The following is a 23,494-nucleotide window of genomic DNA, read 5'->3' on the forward strand; positions in this document are numbered from 1 at the left end:
GAGACAGAGTCTCACTTTATGGCCCTCGGTAGAGTGCCATGGCATCACATAGCTCACAGCAACCTCCAACTCTTGAGCTTAAGCGATTCTCTTGCCTCAGCCTCCCAAGTAGCTGGGACTACAGGTGCCCGCCACAACACCCAGCTATTTTTTGTTGCAGTTTGGCCGGGGCCGGGTTTGAACCCGCCACCCTCGGTATATGGGCCCGGCACCTTACTGACTGAGCCACAGGTGCCACCCTCCAGATCTTTTTATTTGTATTTACACACACACATTCACTCAGAGATACACAGACACACACACACACACACACACACAGACACGGAGAAATACAAAGTTTAAAAAAATAGATGTGATAGTGCTATATATGTATATATATGTTTACATATAAATGTATATATAATTTTTAGCTTGCTTTCCTAGCTTACCATATTTTGGGATCTGTAATACATAAAGATCTCTCTCCTTTTTTTTTTTTTTTTGAGACAGAGTCTCACTTTGTTGCCCTCAGTAGAGTGCCATGGTGTCACAGCTCACAGCAATCTCAAACTCTCAAGCTCAAGTGATTCTCTTGCCTCAGCCTTCTGAGTAGCTGGGACTATAGGCGCCTACCAAAATGCCCGGCTATGTTTTTTTTTTTTTTTTTAGAGATGAGGTCTTGCTCTGGTTCAGGCTGGTCTCAAATCTGTGAGCTAAGGCAATCCACCCTCCTTAGCCTCCCAGAGTGGTAGGATTACAGGCATGAGTCACCGTGCCTGGCCAAGATCTCATTCTTTTTAACCACTGTATAATATTTCATATTATGATTGTGTCATAATTGGCAATTCCCCATGAGTTTACAATTTTGTTATTTACTGATGTTTCCATTTTTTCAACATTTCAAATATTGCAATATACCTGTCTCCATTATTACATAAGCAAGTTTTCATCTAGAGTAGATGTGGAGACATGGATTTGCTAAAAGGTATGGCATTTGAAATTTTTAAGAAAGGAAAATTGCTGGGCGGCGCCTGTGGCTCAAGGAGTAGGGCGCCAGTCCCATACGCCGAAGGTGGCGGGTTCAAACCTAGCCCTGGAAAAAAAAAAAAAAGGAAAATTGCCCCCAAAGTGTAACAACAGTTTTTTTTTTTTTCCTCCATCCTTTTACCAACACAATATCATCAGCAATCTTTTATCAACCTGATGGGTTAAAAACAAATCAAAGATTCCATTGTTTCAACTTGCATTTCCCTGGTGATGTTACAAGCTCTCAAAATAGATTTCAATTTCCTTTTTTAAAAAAATGCATGTTGGGGACAGCGCCTGTGGCTCAGTCGGTAAGGCGCCGGCCCCATATACCGAGGGTGGCGGGTTCAAACCCGGCCCCGGCTGAACTGCAACCAAAAAAAAATAGCTGAGTGTTGTGGCGGGCACCTGTAGTCCCAGCTACTCGGGAGGCTGAGGCAAGAGAATCGCTTAGGCTCAGGAGTTGGAGGTTGCTGTGAGCTGTGTGATGCCACGGCACTCTACCGAGGGCCATAAAGTGAGACTCTGTCTCTACAAAAAAAAAAAAAAAAAAAGATAATAAAAAAAAAATGCATGTTGTGTGGCACCTGTGGCTCAAGGAGTAGGGCACTGGCCCCCTATGCTGGAGGTAGCAGGTTCAAACCCAGCCCCAGCCAAAAACTGCAAGAAAAAAAAAAAAAAAAAAACATTAAAAAAGTGCATGTAAGCCCAGAGTTACTAGGAAGGGTGATTTTGAATTCCAGGTGGGTGGGTTGGCTAGGATGGTGGCTGGATCTCATATTGTTCTTAGTTTCTAATTGTATCAAATTATGATGAGCTAGTGCGACCTGCATGATTTCTACCTTTTGGAATTTGTGGAGCTCTGCTTCATGATCTCATTCTTAGTTTGCTTTTGTAGCTGTTCCAAGTATGCCTAAAATAATGCATGGTCTTTCTTTATTAGATACAAATATGCACATAAATCATATTTGGTTAATTGTTTATTAATATTCTCTTTTTATTTTATTTATTTATTTTTTTGCAGTTTTTGGCTGGGGCTGGGTTTGAACCCGCCACCTCCGGCATATGGGGCCAGGCCCTACTCCTTTGAGCCACAGGCGCCGCCCCTTTTTAGTGTTCTTAAATCTGCAGTTTCCAGAAGTGTTACCAAATTACCCTCTATAACATGAATTTGCCATTTTGTCTTTGTATTTCTATCAGTAGCTGCTTTAAATATTTCCATGTTAAGTTAAATGCATAAAGGCTTGTGAATGTTTTATCTTCATCATAGATATCTTTCATCAGTGTGAAATATTTCTCTTTGGTCCTTTCAAATTTTTTTGTCTTACATTATAAAGTATTTTCCTTATATTAGACTTTGCCTGGAACATTTTTATTTTCCAGTTTCCCGAGTCCTTCTGAATACACAGCTTGCAGTGTCTCTAGATTTGGCCACGGTTCTTTGCTGGGATCATTTGGGACTCCAGTTTCCACGTCAACCTGATAATCCTACCTACCTTCGATTTTTCAAATTCTCAATTATCCCTTATTCACACAAGGGCGTGCCTTGTTTTCTAGCACTCCTGTACATTAAAACTTATGTATATGCCTGTTTTCTGTCATTTAAGATAAAAAAGAAGAGATGACATTATATGGTCAGGCTGCCATCTTGATTTAATAATAGCCCCACGTGTTCCTTAACATCAGATTTCCTTCTCTATCTCCACTTCAAAACATTCTCCATGCCTTCCAGCTTGGTTGATTGGATAACAAAGGCTCTGTGACAGATACGGTATAGAATAGAGTTTGTGAATATGTTTAGTCAGCATTTACCCCTTGAAAAACTACGGTGGTCACCATCTCTTTATGGCCTTCAAGTCGATCTCAGGTGACACCTTGTGTTCCACTAGCATGGATTATTTAACAACAGCTGACATAGTGTCATGTTATCACCTTTCCCATATCCTTCCCAGGAAGATCTGTTTAACTTGTAAACAGTCCATGGTAGACAGCACTCCTAGTGACATCACATTATTGCTCTTCTTCTGGGTGATTTATTGGCAACATGAATATCCCAGTTTCTCCCTGGGAAAAACATGTTTAAAGGCCACTAACCAGACTATTAACAAACCCTGGCACAAATCAAATATAATACAACTCGTAGTGATTTAGGTGTGGCCATTCAAGGTAGCACTTAGAATATACTATTTTTAAAGTTGTACCTTTAAATTTATACATAAAGTTGGACAAATAATAGAGGAAAACCCACTATTATTTATAAAACACTTGCACTTTATTTGCTTTTTTATAAGTAATTAATTAATTATTATTATTATTATTTATTTATTTTGGGGGGCAGTTTTTAGCCGGGGCCAGGTTTGAACCCACCACCCCTGGTATATGGGGCCGGCGCTTTGAGGCATAGGCACCGCCCTAATTTGCTTTCTTATTCTATTTAAAATATTCTCACCTCATTTTCTGTATTTTATCTTTACACATCAAGGACAGAATTTATTTTCATTTATAGGTCATGAAATTCCAACCACAGGATCACAGACTAAAAAGGACTTAAGAGTTAATTAACTTAGGTCCATCACATGATGTTTCAGAGGTTTTTGATGTGCCAAAGTTCATCTGTTGACCTGTGGAAGAATTGGCACAAGAATATGGGTCATCAGATTCCACTATTCTACACATCCATGTACATTTACAAAAGATTTTTAGTAATAAAAATCCCATCCCATCTGCAAATTACCGAAAAGCTCCTGGAAGAGAACTTGATGGCAAGCATGTATTACCTCAAATTTTATAGGAGGGAACACCGAGGGGGAGGGATGAATTAATGATTTGCCTAAAACCATCCAGACTGGGAGATGTAAGGAGAATAACTTGAGGTTTTTACTCATAGGCCTCTGCATCTCATAGCCTCTCCATTATCTTGCCATGTACCTCCTTTTTAAAAGGATGGAGTAGAAGGGCGGCGCCTGTGGGTTCAGTGAGTAGGGCGCCAGCTCCATATACTGAGGGTGGTGGGTTCAAACCCGGCCCTGGCCAAACTGCAACAAAAAATAGCTGGGCATTGTGGTGGGCACCTGTAGTCCCAGCTACTCAGAAGGCTGAGGCAAGAGAATTGCCTAAGCCCAAGAGCTGCAGGTTGCTGTGAGCTATAAAGCCATAGCACTCTAACGAATGCGACACAGTGAGACTCTGTCTTAAAAAAAAAAAAAAAAAAAGGATGGAATAGAGACTAGTCCTGGTGGCTCATGCAATCCTAGCACTCTTGGAGGCCAAGATGGCAGAATCCCTGAACTTAGGAGTCTGAGGCCAGTCTGAGCAAGAGCAAGACACTTTCTTTACTAAAAATAGGGGGAAAAAAATTAGCAGGGCATTGTAGCAGGTACCTGTAGTACCAGCTACTCAGGAGGCTGAGGCAGGAGGACCACTTGAACCTAGGAGTTTGAGGCTGCTGTGAGCTAGGCTGACACTACTGTACTCTAGCCTGGGCAACAGAGTGAGACTCTGTCTCAGAAAACAAAAAACAAACAAACTAAATAAATAAAAGGACAGAGTTGCTTTTTGAATGAATTATTTCATTGTTTGATTCTTATGGGAACACAAAATATAGATTTGTTTTTTACTTGTTAAAATACATCTTCTTGATTCGTGATGACATTAAGGAAAAAAACCAGCCAAGTTGCAGAACCAGGTAATCCACCATAAATTCAAAAATGATTTACCTGTTATCTCAGATAAAGTAAAAGGATGAATCACAGGGTTCATCCGAATTCCTACTAGCTCTTTATTGTTTCCTGTTGTATAGAATTGCATCTATTTACTAATCTATTCCTCATCACGTGGAACATAGAATAGGCCCTCAAGTAAATATCTAGCGCTAAGCATTTGTGTCTAGGCTGTGGAGAGCCCTCTCTCTGCCTCTAAGTCATAGATAGTTCTTTAAAGTCTAAGAAATTGGCAAACTCTTTTTAGACTCTGAAAGTCTAAGAGTCTGCAAACTATGGCAGACTCTTCTGTAAATAAAAGTTTTATTCAGGGCGGCGCCTGTGGCTCAGTCGGTAAGGCGCCAGCCCCATATACCGAGGGTGGCGGGTTCAAACCCGGCCATGGCTGAACTGCAACCAAAAAATAGCCGGGCATTGTGGTGGGCGCCTGTAGTCCCAGCTACCCGGGAGGCTGAGGCAAGAGAATCACTTAAGCCCAGGAGTTGGAGGTTGCTGTGAGCTGTGTGATGCCATGGCACTCTACTGAGGGCCATAAAGTGAGACTCTGTCTCTGCAAAAATAAATAAATAAATAAATAAATAAATAAATAAAAGTTTTATTCAAATGCAGACAGACCCATTTATTTACATATTATAATTTCTGGCTGCTTTCTCTACAAGGGGAGAGCTAAATAAAAGTGACAGAGACCACACTGCCTGCAAATCTTGAAATATTTATTATATGGCTCTTTACATAAAAAGATTGGCCAACTCTTGCATTTAGAATCTATTTATTGCCTTTTATGACCAGGCTAGAGTTGAACTAGCATCTGCCTGAAAAACAAATGCACCATGACAAATGTTCACGGATCACCAGAGTGCTAACCCGATCAAGGAAGTCTAATAGTGTTACAATTCACAGGCTTAGCTAATGTGTAAATAAATCAGGAAATTTAAGTAATAATGACTTATGTATGCATGATACACTATAGATTATGAAATGCTTTACATCTCTTATCTCATTTGATCCAATAACCCTGGAAATAGACAGGTAAGTATTCCTTTTCTATGAAGAAATAGATTCAGAGACATTGCAGGATATGCCAGAGTTCAGAAGGAATCAGATTCAAGGTTTGCAATCTTTTAGCAGCTAAAACAATTCCCTTTTTTCTAGAAAATGCTTACCTTGGTGGAAAAAAAAGGTGGAGGAAAGGTGGTTATTGACATTTATCTTATCATGTACTGACTTGAAAAAATATATTGGAAGATGGTTTATAATTAATTATACTTTGTAATAACGAACTATCTTCTTTTTTTTTTTTTTTTTTTGTAGAAACAGAGTCTCATTTTATGGCCCTCGGTAAAGTGCCGTGGCCTCACACACCTCAAAGCAAACTCCAACTCCTGGGCTTAAGCGATTCTCTTGCCTCAGCCTCCCCAGTAGCTGGGACTATAGGCACCTGCCACAACGCCCGGCTATTTTTTGGTTGCAGTTTGGCCGGGGCGGGGTTTGAACCCGCCACCCCCGGTATATGGGGCCAGCGCCCTACCGACTGAGCCACAGGCGCCGCCCATAACAAACTATCTTCTAAATGTTGTATTTTTATGTCAGTATGATGGTAATAAAAATAACATAATGATTTTATCTAATGGTTTAAAAAACAAAATAAATGAACTTAATTAAGTTATAAGTTCAAAATACAACTTTAAATTTTTGAAATCTTAGAACCTAGAAGATTAACAACTCTTTAAAGTAGCAGAGAAAAATGTCTTAATAAAAATTATGATGGGCAGCGCCTGTGGCTCAGGAAGTAGGGCACCAGTCCCATATACCAAGGGTGGCGGGTTCAAACCTGGCCCTGGCCCAAACTGCAACAACAACAACAACAACAAATATATAATAAAAAATAAAATACTACTCAGTAGGCTGAGGCAAAAGAATGGCCTAAACCCAGGAGTTGGAGGTTGCTGTGAGCTGTGTGACGCCACGGCACTCTACCAAGGTAAATAGAGTGAGATTCTGTCGCTACAAAAAATAAAAAATAATAAAAATTATGAGTGCATATTAACTTCAGCAATTTAGTGCAAGTTGATATAATGCTCCATAAAAGGGTCACATCATGTTGAACTAGGCCAGGAGTAGTAACCCATGCCTGTAATTCCAGCACTTTGGAAGGCCAATGCAAGAGGATTTCTTGAGGCCAGGAGTTCAAGACCAATCTAGAAAACAAAGGGAGACCCCATCTCTACTAAATAAATTAAAAAATACAAAAAAACCTAAAAAGTTAACTGAGCTAACTGTGCAGCTGGGCTGCAATGAGCTGTGATCATGCTACTGCATTCTGGGCAACCGAACGAGACTCTAGTTTCTTAGAAAAAAAATCTTGTTGAACTAAATGTTTCAGTTGTAGCTACAAACCTCTAAATGACTATTACAGTCTATTTCTGGCGTCACCTAAGAATTGATCTTCTATGTGATCAAACAACTTATGAGGAATTCCTAGTTTGCAGTCTTGGACCAGTATAAAAAGTAGTATAATATACCGTATGATTCTAGCTATATGACATTCTGGGAAAGCACATCTGTGGACACAGTGGTTACCAGGGGTTGGGCGGTGAGGGGGATGAATAGGTGGAGGGTGGAGAAATTGCTGTGTATGACACTGGAATGGTAGATGCCTGTCATTATACATTTGTCCAAATCTGTAGAATGTACAACACCAAGAGGGTCCCTAACGTAAACTAAGGACTGTGATTACGATTTGTTAGTGCAGGTTCACTGATTGTAACAAATGTACCACTCTGCCTGGAGGTGCTGATAATGGATGAGGCTGTGCAGTTGCGGGGTAGGGTATGTGTGTAATCTCTGTACCCTGTGTTCAATAGTACTGTGAGTCTAAGACTGCTCTAAAGCATAAAGCCTATTTTAAACAATTAGTATAACAAGCTAACACAGGCCCCAATTCTGTAACCTCCTCAGTAGTTTTATACATGTGCATTAACTGGGGCATGAATACAAGAAAATCAAAGCCCTACAATTCTAGGAGAATGAACCCAGAGCAAAAAATGAACTTACTTCACACACGGATTGGGTTTCCCACGAACATGACTCCTTCTCCTGAGGGAGAACCCCTCGTTGGAAAGCATGGTCACCCAGGCATGTTTGACACAAGGAAGTCTCAAAGTCTGGCTCCCCTGGAGGGAGGTGCACCAGCGCAGGGCTGGCGTACTTCAGGCTGGGACTCTGATGTTTGTCTACACTGACCATGGGGTTCTTGATCCATCTTCGTACCTATAATGTGCAAAGGAAAAGATAAAAAGAAATGCATTTGACTTTCTTTGACATTTAATGGAGATTTGGTGGCATGGTTACTCATAGAGGAGAATGCAGGTGCAAAGCCTCTCTATCTTTCAAGTGTTAATAAAACCCAAATGGGTCAATACTGATCAATCACTTTCCAGGAGTGCGTGCCCAGTCATTTCACCCTGCCAAGTCTGTTTCCTCATTTGTAAGACTGGGGTCATAATATTTCCTCCCAGGCTGTGCAGATTGGACAATGTTTATAAAGGTCCAAGTACTTTGCTTACCACATGTTTGGTGCCCAATAGTTACTGACTAATTTACTCCAACCATTACTATTATGATTATGCTGACAGCATGATAGTTCACACATTTCAAAGGTGAATTGCTAGTTATTCTTACGAGGGAATACTAACATCATAGCTTAGAACCTAATTGTTGTGAGGCAAATTAACACATCATCCCTACTGCAAAAAGTTGATTATAAAAGAAGTTGCTTCTGGCTAAGGAATTAAGTTTGTTTTTAAAGTTCTTTTTTTTTTTTTTTAAGACATTCTCACTATGTCACCCCCAGTAGAGTACTGTGGCATCACAGCTCACAGTAACCTCAAACTCTTAGGCTTAAGGGATTCTCTTGCCTCAGCCTCCCAAGTAGCTGGGACTACAGGCACTTGTCACAACATCCAGCTATTTTTTTGTTCCAGTAGTCATTGTTGTTTAGCTGGTCCAGGCCAGGTTCGAACCCACCAGCCTTGGTGTACATGGCTGACGCCATAACCACTGTGCTACGGGTGCCAAGCCCATTTTTAAGTTCTAAAACTCATTACTTGTCTTGCTTGCATGTATAAAATATTTTTTTAAAGTTATTCTAGGCTGGACATGGTGGCTCACACCTATAATCCTAGCCCCCTGGGAGGCCAACGCAGGGGAATCACTTGAGGCCAGCAAGTTGAGACCAGCCTGAACAATAGCGAGACTCCACCTCTACAAAAAATAGAAAAATTAGCTAGGCCTAGTGATTTGTACCTCCCAGATGTTTGGGAGTCTAAGGCAGGAGAATCACTTGAGCCCAAGAGTTTGAGGTCGTTGCAGTGAGCAATGATGATGCCTTTGCATTCTAGCCTGGGCGAAAGAATGAGAATCTGTCTCAAAAAAAATAAAATTAAAAAAAAAAAGCTATTGTATTATTAAAAGAGATGATATTTATAAAGCATTTCAAAAATGAAAAACATTGTTTTAAGTGTTTGGCATATATTTTTGTTTATTTGTCAGAACAGTCTTTCAAGATACGCATTGTTATCGATCCTGTTTTCCACATGGGAAAACAGGCACAGAGAGAGAAAGCACATTCCCCGGAGGCACACTGCTGTTATGGACCCACACACCCTGACCTCAAAGCTTACCAGTACGTGATTTGTAACATGGAGTTAGAAAGTTGGACGGCTGTTAGACTTATGGTGGTCAGTGCTTGAACAGTATTTTGATTTAATGTGTCATTTCTATGTCCTTCAAAACTCCTGAGGATTCTTTTTCTATTTAACCAATTAGTGAAATTAGCATCTACTACATGGATAAAGAAATAAAATCTCAGGGGGCGCCTGTGGCTCAATGAGTAGGGCGCCAGCCCCATATTCCCAGGTTCCAACCTGGCCCCCACCAAACTGCAACAAAAAAATAGCCGGGCGTTGTGGTGGGCATCTGTAGTCCCAGCTACTCGGGAGGCTGAGGCAAGAGAATCACTTAAGCCCAGGAGCTGGAGGTTGCTGTGAGCTGTGATGTCACAGCACTCTACCGAGGACGATAAAGTGAGACTGTCTACAGTCTGTCTACAAAAAAAAAAGAAATAAAATTGCGTAATACTAAATATCAGTTAGTAATGTTCCAATTAAATTTTTTAAAATACACTGGCGGCGCCTGTGGCTCAGTGAGTAGGGCGCTGGCCCCATATGCCGACGGGTGGGTGGCGGGTTCAAACCCAGCCCCGGCCAAACTGCAACCAAAAAATAGCCGGGCGTTGTGGCGGGCGCCTGTAGTCCCAGCTACTTGGGAGGCTGAGGCAGGAGAATCGCTTAAGCCCAGGAGTTGGAGGTTGCTGTGAGCTGTGTGAGGCCACGGCACTCTACCAAGGGCAATAAAGTGAAACTCTGTCTCTACAAAAAAAAAAAAAAAAATTTTTTAAAATACACTGAAAATAAAGTAAAATTATAAGTGTAAGGTTGTTTAAGTAATTTGTTATAGTACTTGATGAAATGTTATGCCATCACTAAAAATAACTAGTATGAAGACTTGTTTGAAAGTGGAAAATGTTGGGCAGTGCCTATGGCTCAGTAAATAGGGCACCGGGCTCCATATACCAAGGATGGCAGGTTGGAACCCAGCCCCGGCCAAACTGCAACAAAAAATAGCCGGGCGTTGTGGCGAGCACCAGTGGTTCCAGCTACTGGGGAGGCTGAGGCAAGAGAACCACCTAAGGCGGCGCCTGTGGCTTAGTCGGTAAGGCGCCGGCCCCATATGCCGAGGGTGGCGGGTTCAAACCTGGTCCCGGCCAAACTACAACCAAAAAATAGCTGGGCGTTGTGGCAGGCACCTGTAGTCCCAGCTACTTGGGAGGCTGGGGCAAGAGAATCGCTTAGGCCCATGAGTTGGAGGTTGCTGTGAGCCGTGTGAGGCCACGGCACTCTACCGAGAGCCATAAAGTGAGAGTCTGTCTCTACAAAAAAAAAAAAAAAAAGAGAGAACCACCTAGGCCCAAGAGCTGGAGGTTGCTGTGAGCTGTAACGCCACAGCGCTCTACTGAGGGCAACAAAGTAAGACTCTGTCTTAAAAAAAAAAAAGAAAGAAAGAAAGAAAATCTTTTTGAATTTCCCATCCTAATGTTAAAAGTGGAGGGTTTCCATCAATATTTCTTGCACTGTGGGGTCCCATAAGCATAATAGTAGGTATATGGAAAAGTGTTTATTCAATTCCTTAATGGAAGCCTAAACAAAGCTCTAAAAGTTCGAAAATACAATAGAATCTCTCTTCTTGATGTTAGTACCAAATGTGTTTTTGATCATTCTAAAGGTTATTCAATTTCATTACAGATGGAAAATTTTTTTATTATTCTTATTCAGACCATTTTGGGCTTAAAGTTTGGTAATCATTCCTGCTTCGTTTCCAACCTTGTATTTTGAAATCAATCTTTTTACTCTGGTTTACTTTCAATGTTTCTTTTGCCAAGTAGATTTAACTCTGGGGTGACTATGAACTGGATTTAAACAGATTTACCTTCAAATATATGTATAAGTTGTACGCTCTGATTGATTAGGCCTCATTGTATCTTGAAATGCACATCTTCCCATGCCCTCAAAATCTGCCCTCTGAGTTATGTTTAAGGGAATAAATTTATTTACTAAGGGGATAGATTATTTGCTTAATAAAACAAGTCAACTATAGTATGTAAGGGGAAAAATAAAGCAGATTAGTAATCAGGATTTTTGCAGGTGGGAGTATTCAGTTTTAAAACAGTATGAGCACGGATATTATAGGAGACTTTCTTCTTTTGCACAGAGTACAGCAAGGCATATGCAAAAATATTCTCTTCCTCCAAAAGCACCAGGGAAAAGGTGGGAGAAAAATGAATATAGCAACGCGTTCCCTTCCCTTTCCTTCCCTCTCACCCCCCTTTCTCTGTCTCTCATTCTTTCTCTTCCTTCCTTTCCTTCTGTCACCCCAGGCCGGAATACCATCACCGCAGCCTAGCTCACAGCAATCTCAAACTCCTGCCTCAGCCTCCTGAGCAGCTGGGACTATACTGCCTGGCTAGTTTTTTCATTTGTAGTAGAGACAGGATCTCTCTTTGCTCAGGCTAGAAGCAACACATCTTCTAACAGGCCTGGTTTTTATTGCTTTGTCTGGAAATGTTTTATCTCCTTTGGCTAAATCTTCATACCGCCTTCCATATGCCCCTTCCCTGCAACTACTTCATACTTTTCGCCAGCTCTGTAGCCTCACAGGAAGTTTTTACAGGCCCAGTGAAGGACAGGGTTTACGCTGTTTACTTGATCTGAGGAGTGGCTGATTCATAAGTGAAGGCACAGGCTCCCTGGCCTTGGCGGGAGGCAAGGTGCCCTCCAAAAGTGCTGATGGAGAAACCCTCCCTGGGCCCTGAGGGAATTCAAGCTACAACTGGCCCATTGTATTCCCTCAGGCGGTGAACTGCTTTGCTGGAGGAAGTATCTGAACACCAGTGGCTTTGGGAGCCCCTGAGAGACGGGTAACAATGGCTCGCGGAACACAGCAGCTGCTCCAGTGAGATAAATGAAAGCCCGGAAGCAAGGGCAGCCCAGGCTCCTCAGCCACCTGGGCCCCAGTTTTATTCAGAGCCACACAACTGTCTGTGAAGAGCATTGTAAACAAATGTAGACTAGGGAGAGACATCCTCCTCGATCTGAACAAATCAAGAATTCCCTCCCTGGGGGTTAGAGGAGCCTGCCCTCCAAACTGCACCAGACTTGGGCAAGCAGCTGCCTGAGAAGACCACAGGGTGAAAAAGTTAAGGCTCTTCTTTTACCCTTATAGATAGCCTGAGCGAACAGTGGGTAAATAAAATATTAAATCAAATTCTTTGCAAAATCCAGTCTGGCCTGGTTTTGGTAATTTTTTTATTTGGCCAAAAAAAAAAAAAAAAGCTATCCAGAAGCAATAATCCCTCAGACTAGAAAATTGCCAAAGGTGATTAAAGAGATTGGCTAGCTTCTAGGGATTTTCCACTTGTGGCTTTTTCCTATTATCTAAGAGCAAACAGATCTTGCTCTTAGTTTTAAATAGTTTAGCTGATAATGATATCAGGTGAAGCAGACGAGTTACAGAGCATCCGGGTACTTCTCTCATCATCTCTTTCTTTTGTGGGTGACCAGCTGTCTCTCTCTCTCTCCCTTTTTTCTTTTTTGAGACAGAGTCTCAAGCTATTGCTCTGGGTAGAGTGCCGTGGCATCACAGCTCACAGCAACCTCAAACTCTTGGGCTTAAGCAATTCTCTTACCTCAGCCTCCCAAGTAGCTGGGTATATGGGGCCAGTGCCCTACTCCTTGAGCCACAGGCACGGCCCAACTGGCCATTTTTTATTGTAGTTGTCACTGGTGCTTAGCTGGCCCAGGCCGGGTTCAAACCCGCCATCCTTGGTGTATGTGGCTGGCACCATAACCACTGTGCTACAGGCACCAAGCCATGTCTTTCTCTTAAAAAGCCAAGGAAACCTGATGTTGGATGCAATGTCTACAGCTTCCAAAGAGGCATCTTTTTCTTACAGAAAACTTGCTTTGTTTGTCTAACACTACAGTAACTTTCCATTGTGATATAAACAACCCAGTTTTTTAGTGAAATTACTTGGATAATTCTATTGATTTTATACCTTCGACCTTTCTAGAAGGCCTGTTAGCTGGCTAGTTAGACATGCATGCCGTTCAGGAGATGGCCCCTGCAAGCACGTCCTTATCACACTGCGGGCCGGGGCTGTGCTGTAATAGGCAGTGACAGTCATCTGCTTTCTTCACCCCAGCTACTTCACATGGCCATCACATAACTTTCTTTTCTCTGAACGTCTGTAGTGTTTTATTGCTGGCATTGAAGGAGCTAAGGAAATTTCACCCCAAAATATGATTCCTTGGTATAAAGAATATTTCCAGTGAGAAGGCCATTTTTGATTAGAAAGCACGGGCCTCGGAGGCGCCTGTGGCTCAAGGAGTAGGGCGCCGGTCCCATATGCCGGAGGTGGCAGGTTCAAACCCAGCCCCGGCCAAAAACCACAAAAAAAAAGAAAGCACCGGCCTCTCCTGTATAAAGCCTGAGGAACCTGATTTAAAATCAGAAAAGGGGCTTGTGAACTCCTTATCACATGCTAATAGACCTGGCCCTGAGGTGATCTGAAGCACAAAACCTGTCTCTCAGGTTAATTTACCTATCAATCTGTTTCCCTCCATCTACCCATCCTCCCTTAGTAACCACTGGTTGCACGTAGGCTTTCCAGTTTCTCTCCCCGCTCCCTTCTAAAAGGCATCTTTAAAAGCCACTGACTATCACTGAAACTTTGAGAAATCATTCTTGTGTTTCCCCCCGTGCGCATGGTATTTGGAAATAAACCTTTCTGTTATTAATCTATCATAACTGTGAGTTGATCTTTTCAGCGAACCAACCTAGGGGAAAGGGGCAAGTTTCCCTGAGACTCCCCTTCAGCATAAAACCATGGAAATTTTAGGCTAACTGATCTTATTATAACATGTCATTTTCTCAACTGGTCTGTACAGATGAGGACAGCTTCCTAGGCTTTTTTCTTCTTCTTCTTCTTCTTTTTTTTTTTTTTGTAGAGACAGTTTCACTTCATTGCCCTCAGTAGAGTGCTGTGGAATCACACAGCTCATAGCAACCTGCAACTCCTGGTCTTAGGCGACTCTCTTGCCTCAGCCTTGTAGCTGGGACTACAGGCACCAGCCACAACGTCTGGCTATTTTTTTTGCAGTTTGGCCGGGGCCGTGTTTGAAAGTGCCACCCTCAGTATATGGGGCCGGCACCCTACCCACTGAGCCACAGGTGCCACGCGGCTTTTTTTTTTCTTTTTATCTTTTTTGTTGTTTTTGTTTTAGATAAGTCCCCCCCCCCCCCCGAGGCTAGTATATGGTCTTATAAATAGTATAGGCAATAAAAACAAGAATTACGGGCGGCACCTGTGGCTAAGTCGGTAAGGCGCCGGCCCCATATACCGAGGGTGGCGGGTTCAAACACAGCCCCGCTGAACTGCAACAACAACAACAACAACAACAACAAAAATAACCGGGTGTTGTGGCAGGCGCCTGTAGTCCTAGCTACACGGGAGGCTGAGGCAAGAGAATCGCTTAAGCCCAGGAGTTGGAGGTTGCTGTGAGCTGTGTGATACCATAGCACTCTAACGAGGGCCATAAAGTGAAACTCTGTCTCTACAAAAAATAAATAAATAAATGAAAAAGAATTACTTGATTACTTTTGAAAGTAACATATTTATTTATTTATGGACCTCAACACACTTTGCTAACATTCTCTATAAAGACACCACATACCCTCCATTAACAATTTCCCTTACAGTGCAGTAACTACCCTGAGTGAGCACCATGAGAAGAGTAAATGGCTCTTGGAATTCCCCAGCCTTCCCTGCTATTGCCCTTAGAAATTTCCCAGTCCTTTTCTCTCAGCTTTGACCCGTGACCAGTGTACTTGCATCTTGGTGTAGATCCTCAGGGTCTAAACTTGGGTTTCTCAGGCTAGCCTGAGGGATGGGGAAGGAGAGGGGACTCACCTCTCTCTTCCCTTCTGCGTTGCTGTTCCCAGAAGACAGTAGAGTGCTGTGGCATCACAGCTTACGGCAACCTCAAACTCTTGGGCTTAAGTGATTCTATTGCCTCAGCCTCCCAAGTAGCTGGGAGTATAGGCAGTCTCCACAATGCCCGACTATTTTTTTTGTTTTTGTGTCATTGTTGTTAGCAGGCTTGGGCCAGGTTAGAACTCACCAGCCCCAGTGTATGTGGCTGGCTCCCTAACCACTGAGCTATGGATGCTGAGCCCCTCCTGCTGCCTTTTTTTTTTTTTTTTTTTTGAGGCGTATCTCAAGCTATCGCCCTGGATAGAGTGCTGTTGTGCATCACAGCTCACAGCAACCTTAAACTCTTGGGCTTAAGCAATTCTCTTGCCTCAGCCTCCCAAGTAGCTGGGTCTCCCAAGGGCCCACCACAGTGCCCTGGCTATTTTTTGTTGCAGTTGTCATTGTGGTTTAGCTGGCTGGGGTCATGTTCGAACCCACCATCCTTGATGTATGTGGCCAGCGCCCTGCTGACTGAGCTAAGGGCGCTGCCCCCTCCCGCTGCCTTTTGAGGCACCAGCCCCATTCCACCCCACTGCAAGAGTTTGGTGGCTAAAGCTCAGGTGGAATTCACCAATAAAAGCCTTTCTTTGGAAATGGAGGTATAGTATTTTTCATCCCCTTAAATTGTGGGACTGATCCTTTTTCTTTGAATTAGTCTCTTCTGGGTTTTGAAAATCAGAAAGAAAAAGAGGAAGTGGAAGACAATTAGTTCAGGAACTATTACTAAGGAACATTGTGTGTGTTATCCACTTTTTGAAATGGAAAGTAGGACTCAGGGAAAATAGAAATCCTGGACTAATCGCTGGGGAAAGACTATGCCCTCCTGTCCATAACTAATCCTCTGAGTTTTTAGAAACTTCTTCCCCGTCTCCTCCAAGAAATCCCCCTTTCTCATCTTTTTACCTCTTCCTGCCCTCCTTCTCTCTGGCATACTGTCTCTTAGCATATTAGACACGTTGTTCTTGCAATATCTCCACAAGCCAGTGAATTAACTAACAACATAACATCTCCTTTACACCCACAAACTCTTCCTTGTTCCGGCAGCTCCTTTTCACCACCACCCAACTCTTCCTCCTTAGCCAAGCTTCCTGAGAAAATAATTTCCATTTTCTCGCCTCACATTTTTCCCTCAACTCATTGCAATGTATTCAACTAAATAATATTTATGGATTGCTTTGTATTTGGTAGGACTACAGTGGAGAATACGACAAACAGAATCTCGTTCCATAAAATGAGTTTTCACCAACATACCAATTGATAGACCTCATTGCCAAATCCAATGGACATCTCTCTGTGCTGACCTCATTTGCAGGATTGAAAGGCTTCAACAATGGTTCAATAACTATATGCCTGCCACTGTGTGGTAGGGACACATAGAAATATTATGCTGAACTTTGAGTGAGAATACTTGCATTTCAGAGGGAACTGACACATGAGCCCGTGGTTTATTATTGCATCAGAAGTGTAAAATGGGCAAATAGTTAAGCATGAGTTCTAGGACAACATTGCCTGACTGGAAAGTCCAGAACCACCACGTGGGCGATGGACTGAGCCTCCTCAGAGCTCAGTTTCTTCCCTTGGAAGATGGAGATAATAATTATACCTACCTCACCCAGATTTTATGAGAACTAAATGAGAGGATGCAAGCGAGCCCAGTGCTTGACTGGGTGAACACTTGGTAAATATTTGCTCTAATACTTTTATGCAAAGTGCCAACATTTGGCCTGGTTGAAAGAAACCAGGGAAGGCTTCCTGGCAGCACTGATAGTTACAGTGTATCTTGAAGATTGAGTTAAAGGGGATGACATGAGGAAAAAATGGGGAAGGCATTTCTAGGAGAGCAGATGGCAGAAGCCAAAATATAAAGGCAAGAATCTGCAGAAATTAAGCTGCAGAAAGGAGAGGCAAGAACTAAAGCTGGATAAGTAAGTTTGGGTCTTGGGGCAAAGGGGGGGCATCTATGTGTTTTAGGCAGGAGAATGGGATGGCCAGATACATCTTCATGCAGCATACATGTATGTTTGAGTTAGTGAAGGAGCTAAGAAAATTTCACCCCAAAATATGATTCCTTGGTATAAAGATTATTTTGCGGCTAAGGCACCAGACACATACACCTGAGTTGGTGGGTTCGAATCCAGCCAGGTCTGCCAAACAACAACGGCTGCAACCAAAAAATAGCCGCGCTTTGTGGCGGGTGCCTGTAGTCCCAGCTACTTGGGAGGTGGAGGCAGGAGAATCACTTGAGCCCAGGAGTTGGAGGTTGCTGTGAGCTATGATGCAACAGCACTCTACCCAAGGTGACAGCTTGAGGCTCTGTCTCAAAAAAAAAAGATTATTTTGAATTTAAAGGCTATTCATTATCAGGAAACTCCCATGGAAGAGTTCCCTCTATCTACCTAAAATCTTAAAGGGCCGCTAGACTCCTTATCACATGCTAATAGACCTGGCCCTAAGGTCATTTGAAGCACAAAACCTGTCTGCAGGTTAATTTACCTATCAACCACTTTCTCTCCATCTACCCATCCCCACCCTTAGCCACCACTTGCTGCACGTGTACTTTCCAGTTTCTTTCCCCCCTCCCTGCCAAAAGGCATCTTTAAAAGCCACTGACCATCACTGAAACTTTGGGAAATCATTCTTGTGGTTCCCCCCATGTGCATGGTATTTGGAAATAGATCTTTCTCTTATTAATCTATCATAACTGTGAGTTGACCTTTTCAGGGAACCAACCTAGGGGAAAAGTGCAAGTTTCCCTGAGACTCCCCTTCATCGGTCAAGAACAGAGGCAGTTAGATGAGTCAGGAATGGATTAGAACATAAATGACAAGGGCCAAACAAGAATGATGGCACTGAGGCTCGGCGCCCATAGCTCATTGGTTAGGGTGCCGGCCATATACACCAAGGCTGGCGAATCGGAACACAGCCTGGGCCAGCTAACCAACAATGACAACTGCAACAAAAAATAGTCGGGCATTGTGGTGGGCTCCTGTAATCCCAGCTACTCGGGAGGCTGAGGCAAGAGAATCGCTTAAGCCCAAGGATTTGAGGTTGCTGTGAGCCAGCAGTTCTCAACCTGTGGGTCGTGACCCCTTTGTGAGTCGAACGACTCTTTCACAGGGGTCGCCTAAATACATCCTGCATATCAGATATTTATATCACGATTCATAACAGTAGCAAAATTAGTTATGAAGTAGCAACAAAAACAATTTTATGGTTGGGGTTCACCACAACATGAGGAACTGACCTGCGTGAGCCACGGCACTCTACCAAGGGCAACACAGTGAGACTCTGTCTCAAAAAAAAAAGAGGCAATACTGTCTTTAAGAACCCAGAGGGTGTCTCTTTTTTTTGTAGAGACAGAGTCTCACTTTATGGCCCTCGGTAGAGTGCTGTGGCGTCACACAGCTCACAGCAACCTCCAACTCCTGGGCTTAAGCGATTCTCTTGCCTCAGCCTCCCGAGCAGCTGGGACTACAGGCGCCCGCCACAACGCCCGGCTATTTTTTGGTTGCAGTTTGGCCGGGGCTGGGTTTGAACCCGCCACCCTCGGTTATGGGGCCGGCGCCTTACCTACTGAGCCACAGGCGCCGCCCTCAGAGAGTGTTTCTTCTTGGCTGGGTGTGGTGGCTCACACCTACAAACTCAGCACTTTGAGAGGCTTAGGCAGGAGGGTCTCTTGAGGCCAGGAGTTTGAGACTATCCTGGGCAACATAGGAAGACTCTGTCTCTAAAAAAAAAAAAAAGTTTAAATTATCCAGGTGTGGTGGTGTGTGCCTGTACGGCCAGGCTGGGGCAGGAAGAATGATTGACCTCGGGAGTGTGGGGGTGCAGTGATTGTACTACTGCACTCAAGCTCGGCAAGAAAGTAAGAGCTGTCCCGCCCCACTCTAAAAGGAAAGAAAGAAGGGAAGGGAAGAAAATAAAGAAAAGGAACTCAGAGGCTTATGAGAGGGATCAGCGAGGGATTCAGCATCAGAGCTAACAGGAGCTGAGTTCAGGCTCATGACAGGTGTGGTGAGGTTGGGGGACGCTCTCAGTGTTTTGGGTAGAGAGGGCAACATGTTTAAGGGCCAACCTCACGGGTGTGTGTGGGGCAAGACAAAGCCAAAGAGGTAATGGGGTCAGATATCCAAGATGTGCTTAGATACTGAAATGTTACTCTTAACTCCCAGGCAGGAGGATTTGAAGAATTCTAAATTAGAGTGATCTGATAGGATTATGCCCAGGGCCAGAGAAATCAGCACTGTCCAGAGGTCACAGAGTGTGCTGGAGGTCACTAGGCAGCCCCCAGAATGGGCAGTGAGAGAGGCTATCCCTGGCAGTGAGACAGTGGAAATGCCACCCTTGCACCTTCACCTGGGTCTCCGCAGTATCACCCCTCAATACTCCTCACTTTGTTCATTCTCTCCACTCCCCCAAATCTACCGGCTGTTAGATTCTATGATAACCTGGGTCTGTTATGAATTACATAAATTTGTATGGGTAAATGTAGGATCAAATGAGGAACACAACACAGCAAGTATTAATAATGTTATATTATTCTGAAGTTGGGCAGTGGGTTCACTAGTGATTTGGATTTTCTCATAATTGATTGGACAAAAAAGAATATCTAAGATATAAAAAATGATTTTCTACAAACTTAAATAATGAACTGGATTAAGAGAATTGAAATCTAGCTTTGTAACTACCTTGAACAAGACACTTAATTCTTTTAAACTTCAGTGTCCTTATCTGTAAAATGAAGTTCTTGGAACATCCTTGCAGAAGCTTTTAGCTATGTCATGGATTTAAGGCTATTTATTCACTGGAGTCCTACTAATATAATCTAGTGGGACTAAAATATTTAGTAGTAGAAAACATTCATGCATTTAAAACTTTTTTTTTTTTTTTTTTTGTAGAGACAGAGTCTCACTGTACCCGCCACCCTCGGGTACAGTTTGAACCCGCCACCCTCGGTTATGGGGCCAGCGCCTTACGACGGAGCCACAGGCGCCGTCCCATTTAAAACTTTTTTTTTATTTTGTAGAGACAGAGTCTCACTGTACCACCCTCGGTAGAGTGCCGTGGCCTCACACAGCTCACAGCAACCTCCAACTCTTGGGCTTAAGCGAGTCTCTTGCCTCAGCCTCCTGAGTAGCTGGGACTACAGGCGCCTGCCACAACGCCCGGCTATTTTTTGGTTGCAGTTTGGCCGGGGCCGGGTTTGAACCCGCCACCCTCAGTATATGGGTCCGGCGCCCTACCAACTGAGCCACAGGCGCCGCCCTAAAACTTTTTTAAAGACATAAGGTCTAGCTCTGTCACCCAGGCTGGAGTGTAGTGATGTGATCACAGCTCATTACAGCCTCAAAGTCAGACTCACCCAATCCTCCTTGACCCAGTCTCCCTGTAGCTGGGCCTGTAAGCACACACACCACCATGCCTGTTGCCCAGGCTGGTCTTGAACTCCTAAGCTCCAGCGATCCTCCCACCTCAGCCTCCCAAAATGTTGGGATCACAGGCCTGAGCCTTACCTGGCTCAAATACAATTCATATCTCTACTTCTGTAGTGTCCACTACTCAGCACAGGTTTGTTAAATGAACAAAGTGTCAAATAATATTTGCTTTTCCCAGCTTATTTCCCCTGCTTAGTATTCCAATCACATTCTCCCACAACTTTGTATTTCCTCCATTAGATAAATTGAAAAAAAAAAAATCCACAAGTCTTTTAAAATAATCTTATGGACGTAAGGGCAGTTGTTAAAAAATCCATTTAAAAATGCAAAGATAAAGACTGAATGAAAGTCTCATTATTCAAACTCTGTACATTACTTAATTAAATAGAAAGTGGTAAATGACAGGGAAGATGATTAACATCCAAACTGGGGTCTTATTACCACTCTCTGATGTTTTTGTTCATTTGTTGAATCCTCTTATGAAGGAAGCTGCACGGCACACTTGGTTTCAGTTTTAGACAAAAACAGCTTTCCTCTAAATTATGCTCGTGCTGTATCGGTAATCGTTTCTATTTCTGTACTCTATTTTTTCTCACTTCATTTTTAAAAATGAAGAAAATGATAAGATTTAATTGTTCCCTGAAAACAAGAAGAGAGTTAAAGCTAATAAACAGATATTTACTAAGCACCTGCTACATCCAAGAATTGTGTGAGGTTTTAAGCATGTGGAAGATAGGACAATGGATGGAGAATGAATTTGCAGGCGCTGAGCGAGGCTATGGAAATTGCTGAAATTAGAAAACTCACCGTGACCTCAGGACAACTAAGACAGAGGGAAATGACTATTAACACGCATCTGTGTAAATGGTGAAGGGGAAAAAGATAGTGTTCAGGACAGCGGCATTTAAATAATCAAAATAATTATAACGCCAAAGGTTCAGAACCCAAAAAGATCCTGGCAACATTATTTTTGGTAATCCTACCCCCTCCAGATATGGCATGTTCTTCTAGTAGCTATCAAGGAATTGTCTTGTCAGAGAGAGAGAGAAAGAAAGGAAGACAATGGGACATATAACCCATAATATGTATTTAATGCATTACATTAATACGGCCTTTATTAAACCCTGAGAGCCAATGGCAAAGCTTTCCGCTTTGTGGAAAGACTTCACATATGTAATTCTTCTTTGGGGGTGGGGCAGAGTCTCTCTTTGTTGCCCTTGGTAGAGTACCATGGTGTCATAGCTCACAGCAACCTCAAACTCTTGGGCTCAAGAGATCCTCTTCCCTCAGTTTTTCATTTTTAGTAGAGATGGCTCAGGCTGACTCTTGCTCAGGCTGGTCTCAAACTCGTGAGCTCAGGCAATCCACCCGCCCTGGCCTCCCAGAGTGCTGGGATTACAGGCATGAGCCCCGTGCTGGCCAAAAAAAAAAAAAAAATTTTTTTTTCAGACAGATTCTCACTCAGTTACCCTGGGTATGGTGCTATGGTGTTATAGTTCACAGCAACCTTAAACTCCTGGGCTCACGTGATCCTCTTGCCTGCTGGGACTATAGGCCCCACGGAAATACCCAGCTAATTTGTCTTTTTTTAGTAGAGATGGGGTCTCACTTTGCTCAGGCTGGTCTCAAATTCCTGAGCTCAGGCAAACTATCTGCCTGGGCCTCTCAGAGTGCTACAATCATAGGCATGAGCCACTGTACCTGGCCATATGTGGAATTTTACATGGAAAGGTGATTTACAGAAACTTCTGATCATTATGCTTGTGGCCATATTTTACTATAAAATCAATCCTCAGAATGAGTCAGGTATTGGGTATACATACAAATTTGAAATTAGCAAGTGTCTAGGAAGCACTACACTGCAATCTGGTAAAAAAAAATTATACATATAAACATTTGCTTAGCTTTGCATAAAAAGTTGAATGTTGGTACATTCACTATTTTTGTCATCATGGCACCATTTGACTTTTTTTAAGAGTTTTGTTTTTTTTTTTTTTTTTTTTGGCCGGGGCTAGGTTTGAACCCACCACCTCCAGCATATGGGACCAGTGCCCTACTCCTTGAGCCACAGGCGCCACCCCATTTGACTTTTTTAATGGTAAAAGCATCCCTATTCTCACCTCCACCTCTACTAACCATCTCAAACATTATGATTTTGGAGGCCTGTCAAGGACAGTACTTTGGATGTATAACCACAAGGATAAGAATGGTGTTTAGGGTTCGACACCTGTAGCTCAAGTGGCTAAGGTGCCAGCCACATACACCAGAGCTGGTGGGTTTGAATCCCGCCCGGACCTACCAAACAACAATGACAACTGCAACCAAAAATTAGCTGGGCGATGTGGCGGGTGCCTGTAGCTGGAAGTTGCTGTGAGCTGTGACAGCACAGCACTCTACCCAGGGTGACAAAGTGAACTCTATCTCTAAAAAAACAAAACAAAAAAAAAAGAAATAAAGAAAGATTATGATAGGAGACAGCTGGCTTGGTAGTGCATTATCTCTTCTCAATCTCAAAGGAACATTCTTTGGGAACCTATGTGTCATGGGTTGAGTGATGACTAAATACCCCATGGGCTGACAGGTACCCACTGTCATCCTTGCAGCCTTCTGACTCAGTTCCCTCCCCTCCTTTGCACCCTTCTAATCCATCTTCCCAAGATAGCGTTTTGATCCTATTACTTCCTCGC

The 23,494-nt window shown here is 43.1% G+C and overlaps 1 protein-coding gene across 1 annotated transcript in view; it reads right to left on the minus strand.

Annotated features, from left to right (window-relative positions):
• SGK1 (serum/glucocorticoid regulated kinase 1) overlaps positions 1-23,494 on the minus strand; it is a 148,107-nt gene that overhangs the window by 79,128 nt on the left and 45,485 nt on the right. The window contains exon 2 of the mRNA XM_053591341.1: positions 7,779-7,994. Within this exon, the coding sequence (XP_053447316.1) occupies positions 7,779-7,994 (216 nt within the window). The remainder of the gene's footprint in view (positions 1-7,778; positions 7,995-23,494) is intronic.

The sequence above is a fragment of the Nycticebus coucang genome, chromosome 5, assembly GCF_027406575.1.
Source record: "Nycticebus coucang isolate mNycCou1 chromosome 5, mNycCou1.pri, whole genome shotgun sequence".
NCBI lineage: Eukaryota > Metazoa > Chordata > Mammalia > Primates > Lorisidae > Nycticebus > Nycticebus coucang.